Source organism: Austrofundulus limnaeus, unplaced genomic scaffold (genome assembly GCF_001266775.1).
Source record: "Austrofundulus limnaeus strain Quisiro unplaced genomic scaffold, Austrofundulus_limnaeus-1.0 Scaffold79, whole genome shotgun sequence".
NCBI classification, from domain to species: Eukaryota; Metazoa; Chordata; class Actinopteri; order Cyprinodontiformes; family Rivulidae; genus Austrofundulus; species Austrofundulus limnaeus.
In genome coordinates this window covers 1,340,234-1,348,849 of record NW_013952481.1, presented here as the reverse complement: position 1 = coordinate 1,348,849, position 8,616 = coordinate 1,340,234, and the positions used below count along the sequence as shown (strand labels likewise).

At 44.0% G+C, this 8,616-nt stretch overlaps 1 protein-coding gene across 1 annotated transcript; it reads left to right on the top strand.

The window, feature by feature from the left end:
- Nucleotides 1-200: 200 nt before the first annotated feature.
- tcf19l (transcription factor 19 (SC1), like) lies at nt 201-6,939 on the top strand. The gene is made up of 6 exons (XM_014011283.1): nt 201-367; nt 1,008-1,876; nt 2,635-2,804; nt 3,469-3,871; nt 4,469-4,976; nt 5,441-6,939. Exons 2-6 carry the CDS (start codon nt 1,597-1,599, stop codon nt 5,760-5,762), a joined length of 1,683 nt encoding a protein of 560 aa, XP_013866737.1. The 5' UTR covers nt 201-367; nt 1,008-1,596; the 3' UTR covers nt 5,763-6,939.
- The last annotated feature ends 1,677 nt before the right edge of the window (nt 6,940-8,616 follow it).

Below are 8,616 nucleotides of genomic sequence, written 5' to 3'. Positions count from 1 at the left end.
AATCTGCTTAGTTTGTTTCAGACTTTGACGCAAACATTCAGTAAAGCTGATCTGGATCCAGGCCCAGACCGCTCCTCCAGCTCCCGCGAAAGCTGCCACGACTCTCAGCCAATCAGAGCAAAGCAGGAAGTGACGCGAATTCTAGCGCACGGAAGCATCGCGAGCGGCGCGCCAAATTTCAAAGGACTTCCTCCCGGGAGGAAGAAAGAAAGGCTGCTCGGAGACCAGGCGATCAACGGCGATAAAATACCGTCTGAAAAGTCCGTCCAGCCGGAGTTTGGACCTACAGTCCCGGTTCTGGAGGACGGACGGMGGTTTTTGTAAAGGAATTAATCACCGGAAGTAGGACTGCAGCTGGTTATTTGTTGTAAGTTCCGACTTTCATTTTTTCCTACAGGAACTAGCTGCAAACTTCACCGACCTGATCTTAGTTTTATTTTAACTCCAACCAGCCTGAAGTGTCTTTAAAACGTTTAATACTCAGATACAGCTGCTGTTTGTGTGGAAAAAGGTTTTACATCAGATGGAGCAAAGTTCTGTGACCTGCTTTGTGTTCTGATCCAATATGGTTTGGCAGCTGACCCACGATGCGACCTGAGCTTTCATTTTCTGCACATTTCTATATTTATTTAAGCTTTTGATATAATTTTATAACTATTTAATTCATCTTAAACCTTTAAATGTGCCTATATGTTCACTGAAGTGTTAAATAAAAGTAAAATATTTGTTTATTTAGACTTTAAACTATAAAAATTGCATAAAAATAGATTAATCTGAGCTATATTGATGGTGCAAATGAAAGAAGTTCATTTCAAAAGTTAAGAGATATATTGAGAAGCATTTCTGACATGTGGGTCTGCACTCAGTGTAAACAAAACACTCAATTCTCACTTTATCCACTGATATGATAAAAATATGCTTGTTTTGTTTTTTGTCTTTATGATGATGCAATAAGTACTTTTTAATAACATGAAGCTAAATTTGTTTTGTTTTCTGTTTTCTTGCAGGTCAAACAGCTGYTGCACCCTCGACTAAAGTCCTTTAATCTTCTGTAAACACAGACTGATAGCCTCCTTTAACGTTTTATTTCGAGCCTGAAACTCTTACATGACAGAACTCAGGCTAARAGTCGCAGCTGCCMGCAGGTTCTGCTTCGCCCAGCTGTAAGTTTTACAGCTCCTGTCTGCGTTAGCGGCTCTGTAACACACCTGCCGTCCACAGCACAGCTGCTCTTTGTGTTTGAACTTTATCGGCCCCCCTCTGCAGGGGGATTCAGTCTGTTTGAGTCGGGGCTCATAAAAGAGGAGCAGCGGCTCATTTCCACTCTTATACGGCGCTCCTGATCCTCGTTACGTATTCATTTATGCGCCGCAGCGCTCCGTGCTAATGCAAACACCTGTTGCTCCACCTGCCTGCGACCTTCACTTTCACAGCGTTTCCTTTTAGAGGCGGACACTTATGTTTTCCCTGCTCAGTTTCTGTCCGTTAGCTCCGAGCATGGATCTGCTGCTGCTGTGAGGCAGGGCCTGTCGTAGATCGAAGGCGGCCTGGGGGTCCTCGAGGGTGGGGGGTCCGGACAATCGCAGGGGTTCAGCCATGCTGTCCGGGGAGCAGCCGTGTTTCCAGCTGCTCCGCTTCGGCTCGTCCGCGGGCGACTCTGCGCGGGACCTCTACACGTTCCGGCCCACCCAGAGCCGCTCGGTGTTCCGCCTGGGCCGGGCGGCGGAGCTGTGCGACGTCACGCTGGACTCGGCGGCGGTGTCGCGCATCCACGCCGAGCTGCACGCCGAGAGGGAGGCGGGCGAAGAGGAGGAGGAGGAGGCGGAGCTAGAAGAGGAGTTCTGGAAGGTCTACATTAAGGACCGGAGCAGTCATGGTGAGAAAGGGGGCGGAGACACACACACCTTTACAAGGGGGCGGAGCCACACACACCTTTATGGTCACTGTGGGAGAAAAGGAGGGAAACCACACCCACAGGAAACCAGGGTTCCTGCAGATCCTTAAAAAGTCTTAAATTTAACTTGTCTTAAACTGTAGGAACCCTGGATCACTTTACACTCCTCACTGAAGTTTCTGAACCTTTAGAGGCTCTAAATAAAATAATTTATAAAACTTATGTATTATATATCGGATGAGATAAGTGAAAGTTTGACCTTTAGCTTGAAGGACGGTGACAGACGAGCTCTGAATCTGAACCACGTCCTTATTGTCTAATTTTTCTGTTAATTTCACAGTCCGTTTCCCAGATTCGCCGCCGCCGGTTCGGTGTTTCTGTATTCCTCCTGTGTTCCTGCTGCCATTGTGGCCGTTTGATTGTCTTGTAGCCTTGCAGCGTCTCAGTTCTGGTTCCGTTTCACAAACTCCTTTTTCTTGGGTGCGTTTCGAGCTGTAAACAGATTGATGGCTTTATTTCAGGCTTCTCCTTGCTTGATAATTTCCTGCTTTGTCAGACGTGGGGATATTAAAACGCAGAGACTCTGTGGCCTCGGGTGGCGTCTCTCTCTCTCTCTCTCTCAGCTGTAAAACTGTTGGCTTCAGAGGAACTTGTCCTCCGCCTGCTGCACTGAGAGTTTGAACAGAGTTTTTGTTTTCGTGCAGAAGCATCTCCTCACCGCTCTGCTCGGCTCTTTGCAGGAACGTGGGTGAACGAGGTGCGCCTGCAGCCGGGCATCCTGTGGGAGCTGTCAGACGGAGACACGCTGACCTTCGGGGGGCAGTCGGCTCCGGGGAGCCCAGAGTCCTACTTCCTCTTTCAGAAGGTCAAAGTTCGCCCGCTGGACTTTGATGCCATCACCATTCCAAAAGTAAGAAGTCATTTGAAACAGAAGAAAAAGATTTACATGAGCAGTCAATATCTAACCTGTTGTAGATGACTACAAGACTAAATAAAAGAAGTTCTTTCTATACCTGGATTGAATAATATGTGACCCATCATATCAAAATGAGGATTAAGTCAAATTTGGACAAAATGACTTAACTACATTTTCAGATTCCTGCTTTAAATGCTTCGTTTTGTTCTGGATCATCCTGATATCACAAGCTTATCCAGAGATCTGACTTAATTTGTCTTGTTGGTTATGATAATACATTACTGTTTGGTCTGAATCCTAATTTTATGTGAATTTATTGAGCAATTTTTATGTTAATATAAAGAGGAAACCTCAAATATTGTATATTAAGATTTCCCAGTTGGAAAGAAACAAAAACGTTGTTAGCTCACAGGGAAAAAAAATTAAAAATCTTAAGGCGTTTTCCCTCAAAATCAGTTTTTTTCTAGGATTACATTTCAGACATTAAATTTAAATAATACATTAATACGGCATTAATTCATTATATTTTGACAAAATGCAATTTTTGCACACGTTTAAATCAAAACTATATCTGCCTGTTTCTCCACTTTTGGACTTAATCCTCATTTCGTTGTGACGGCTCACGTATGTGCTTTTTTTTTGTTTGTTTGTTTTCCAGGCGGGGACCTTCTCCTCCGACTTAAAGAACCGGATCAGGACCAGCTCAGACCGAAAGGTGCCCACCAACCCGGAGCACTCCAAGGTGTCCATCAACCGGGCCACGGTCATCCTCAACTCCATCGGCAGCCTGAGCAAGATGAAGGGCAGCGCCTGGACCTTCAAGAGGAGCCACAGCCACGAGGGGGCCGTGTCCGACCCCGGCACCTCCTCCTCTACCTCGCCCGTGAGCTTCACTTCACTGCTGCCCAGCTCCGCCCCCTCCTTGCTGTCCTCCTCCGCCGCCGCCGCTGCCTCGGCGCCGTCCGCCCAGCCGCTGCAGGCCGCTTCCAGGAGCCGGAGGAAGTCTGCGCACACTGTGCTGCTGGAGGACGACAGCTCGGACGAGCCCAGGGGTCGAGCAGGTGAAGATCTGCTCACTTCAAAGGATTTTGTTTGTTTGTTTGTTTACAGTCAGTCTCTTTTAGCTGCAGCAGGTTGGGCTGTAAACATCACAGTAAAAACTTAAAGGACATGTGACATGCTTATCCTTCAAATACAAAAAGTCAAAGAAAATATTTATATTTAAGAAAATTAGCATAATGCGCATGATAATACCCATTTTGTCTCATAACTCTCATATCTTCCCTTGAATTTGGCTCAGCAAAGTGAAACAGGAAGTGGCATCAAAGGAGAACTCTTTAAGAAAAGAAACTCTAATTTTTGTTTATAGAAACAATCTTATTTAAACTCTTCTTCAACTCTGAAAGTGACTCAGAATAATCTAAAGAAACATCAGATTCTTTAACTATTGTAGCATCGCTCTGTTTACATTCAGTCATTCCCCTTTGACATCACTTCCTGTTTCTTCACATGTAAATATCTCAACAGCTGTTCATCTCAACGGCATGAAATTTGTTTTGCAACGTTATTGATGTTCTCTTTCCAAAAACATTTACATTTATCACAAAGATTTGACGTCACAGGTACTTGAAATCAAATGATTTCTGTATTTTCTGCAGCTCTGGTTGGAGACGTGGAGGACGGGCAGAGGGCGCGGCCCAAAAAGAGGCGGAGACTCTACAGGTCTGAGTCCGAAGGCTTCAGCCCCCCTCCTCCTCCCCCCCTGCAGCCGAAGCTCCACGCCGACGTGCGCCGGCCGCCAGAGGCCAAGCCCTTCCCCGTGGGGATCCGCACCATCGGCAGCTTCCACGGCGCCATGACCAACAGCCGCCTGAGCCAGCAGCTGCTCCAGGCCTCCTTCGCTGGCGCGGCCCCTCACAAGCAGGAGGCGGAGACCCTGCACCGGGTCAAAACCGTGCTGCACGGCAACATCGCCGCCTTCCGCCAGCAGAAGCCTGCCTGCGTTTCTCCCACGGCGCTGAGGGGCAGGCGGAGGGCCAACAGCTCGCCTGTCTTCTCCCCCCTGGTGGTGGGAGGAGAGAACTACAGCCTGGCGTCGCCCACGGCGAGGGTCCGGACGGACGACAGAGGACGGGTCCAGTTCAACAGATTTCATCAACAGACAGCGTAAGATGTTTAGAAATGTTTTGTTCTGCTGTAGAAAATGAGTCAAAACGTTCATGTTTTACTAAAAACATACAACAATAAATAATGTTATTATATAAAATTAGACGTAAAAAGTTGTTTTAATTATTTTACCTAACAGAGACACATCTGTAGACTTTATTAGTTTAATTTTACTGTTTCTAAATGGTTGATTGATTAGGCTAAAGTATAATTTTAAGGTAAATATATGTATTTAAGTGGCACCAAGGCGCCACCTACAGGTCGACATAGTTACTGCAATGTTTCTGTGTGGATGAAAACAGTTTTAAAAACAGTGTTGTGTTTAAAAACAACAAATAAAAACAGGTTTAGATCTTATTTCCAGTTAAAGAACAAAAGTGAGCTCTTAGTTTTTATTTCCTGTGTTTATTTTTAATAAATCTCACATTGTTTCTTTCTCTTTCTGTTGTTTTTCCTCCTGAAAGGAAACGACGAGGTCGCCCCCGGAAGCACCCCCTCCCTCCCCTGCCCCCTCCGTCCTCGTCCTCTTCCTCCTCCACTTCCTCGGCCTCCTCGTCCTCCGGCTCCTCCTCCTCGTCCTCCGAGGACGAGGACGAGGAGGAGGTTGTGGCCGTCGGGGGGATGGAGCCGTGCGCGGCCCCCCGCTGCCGGCTGCCCCAGCAGGACACGGTGCAGTGGATCCAGTGTGACGTGTGCGACTCCTGGTACCACATAGACTGCCTGCAYGTGGACCGGAAGAAGCTCCTGAAGGACCCCAACGCCGACTTCCACTGCGGCTGCCGCTGAGGGGTCCGACTGAAAGACCAGGACTCCTGTTTGAGTCGTAAACTGAAAAACTGGTGGAAGTGGAAGCACAGAATGATGACTCACAGCTGAAGGACAGAAAGCTCTCAGCTGTTTTATGAACCTCAGTCCCTCTCAGAGTCAAACTAATGAAATCCAGTTGGAGACATTTCATTAAAGCTCAGATCAGGACCAGGAAAACCTGATGAAATCTTAAAAGAAAAACACTTTTCCAAATGTTTCCAAACAGAATAAACTTCCTTCCGAGCGGTTCGTCTGTTTCTGGAAAATAAAGTCAGAGAAATGTGTCTGCAGCAGACTGCGGTGCTCTCAGGATCACAATCAGACGTTTGGAAGCACTTGTGCAGCTGCAGCATCAAACCGTGCAGCTGCAGCCGACTCGTTCCACAGATTATCATCCTGATTGGAATATTTCTACATTTGGTCAAACATTGGTTTTAAAATCCTGTCTTCAGGTCTGTTCCCACCTTTAAGAGACTCCTCACACTACTGAATCTGTACTTCTGGCTGCACATGAATGTAGACACAATCTGCTCCGAAGCACATTTTTTAAAATTTGACTCTTCGTTCCAAGTTTCTCTCCTGAGCTGTTCGGGAGGAAAACAGTTGTTTGGAATCCTTTAATTCGTTTAAGCAGCTCTTTGTTGAAGCATTTAATAGAGTTCTTATCTTAAAAAAAAAGTCTATGGGTGATAACTTAAAAAAATACAACCTAATTTTTCAGCTTTTCAGAGAATTTACCTGCTATTTTTCTAAAAGAGGTTGGAAAATGTAAAAAAAGAAACTTTAGGGCAATAATTTAAAAGAAAAAAATAGAATATATATATTTTGTGTGTTTATCAGATCGAATCAGTTTCATGACATCACTGCCTCAGCTTTAATAGAAAGTAAGCAGCTGTTATTAATACTTTAAAAAACAGGCAGAAAATCCTATAAATAACTGTTTTCTCATCAGTTTCTCTGGATGGAGGCAGCATCAGCAGCTCAGAGGCTTCAGTTTAAATTAATTCTGTTATAAATCAGTTATTAACACAATGAGTTAAGCAGATTTTATAAATGATTTGATGATTTGAAAGCTTCTGTTCTGCAGCTTCGCTCCAGGATCTGTGCTGTTTCATATCTTTTGTCTGGATTTGACATATAAAGATATTTAAACATCTTTTCTTCACGTTGTGGTTTTATTTGGCCGTCACACAGCTGAGAATCTGACAACCACACGCTTCTTCTTCCAAATAAGCTTTTTTCACCCCTGAAGGGAGCAGTAGACGTGTAAAAACGAGGAGCCGGATCGCTGAGAGCGTCACTTTTTAATTGCTGAGAAGTYGAGGAGGAGAGCAGGAACCACAAACACACAACCTGCGAGACCCCCGAGTTCTTCTGAGAAACATTTAAATGAAATCAAATCCTGCAGGTGTTCAGACTGATTATGGTTTGGCAGATACACTGAATCTAGTTAAAATCTTAAAATCTCTCAGACGTTTGAACAAAACCCAACATTTATTTTTAAATTGCATCTTGATTTTTCACTCAGTGATTCCATGATGATTCCACGATCGAGGCTGAATTGTTTTAATTCAACCAACAGAACTTTAGGGTTTGTTTTTACACCTGTTCAGTGAAAAAAGTGAGATTTAGTAAGGAGAACTTTGCCTTTAAAGCATTATTAAGAGAAACTAATATTTGACATTTACCGGACCTGAAGAAACCTGCTGCTTCACTTTATATATATATATATATATATATATACAGTATATATAATGTGGAAGTCTAGAATCTGTACAGGGTTGCATGAAGTCTCAAGACTATCAAGGCCCTCTGGGGCGGAGCCAGCGGGGTGGCCTGTGTAGCAAATGCCACCCCTAGCACTTGATTGGCCACCACCAAATGACTGGTAAGTGGGTGGGAATATTGGATTTTGTATTTGCATTTAGATTTGTTCTCTGATACCACTGTAGCCCTACAATTTATWTTTACAGCTACAGGTTTAGGTAAAAATGTCTGAATTATAGCTATTTGGCATTAGCGGTTAGCCTAATCTGGAATTAGCATCAGCAACCAGCATGTGATATTTTTAGCTACTCCACAACAAATTTAATCTCAGAGTCTTAAAATGACTGATTAAAGCCTTTTGAAATTAGCTGTGACGGCCATCTTTAATTTTTGATTAACATTTAGGATTTGATAGATTGTGTTTGGCTACTTCTACACTAATCTTCAGCTTTGTGTGTCTAAAAATGGCTGCATAAAATATTGTGGCTAGCATTCACCTATCTTAGTAGCTGAATTAAATAGTAACAAAATTTCAGGTCAATATTTAAACCAGCTGAATTAAAATAATTTACAGTTAGCTTTCAGAACGCTTTTCTTTGTGGCCCCCTTGTAAAAAAAAGTCTAGCTCCGCCCCTGTGAGCCGTGTTTGTGGCTCAGTGCCAGACATCTTAGTCTGTGTGTCAGATGGGTCCTCCAAGAGGATAAAAAACCAAAACACAAGAATGGATCAGAACCAAACATTGGACTGTTCTAAAGTGGCCACTGAGCCCTGGCCTGTAACCTGTAGAACATCTGAGACACTTGGAGCAGTTTGTCCTCGAGGACTGGGACAAATACCTGAGACCAGACCTGAACACCTGTGGACAGGTGCAGAAGTCTCAGTGTTGACAGGTGTCATACTTTTTGTTTAAACCTGTTTTATTAGTTTGTTTTTGAAACAATATTTTGTTAAATCCAAATTAAAAAGCAGAAACTGATTTTCTTTAGATTTTCAGTTTTTAATTTTCTTTTATTTTGAAGTTATTTTAACGGTCTTTATGTGTTTTTCGGCTGATAAACGTGTCGT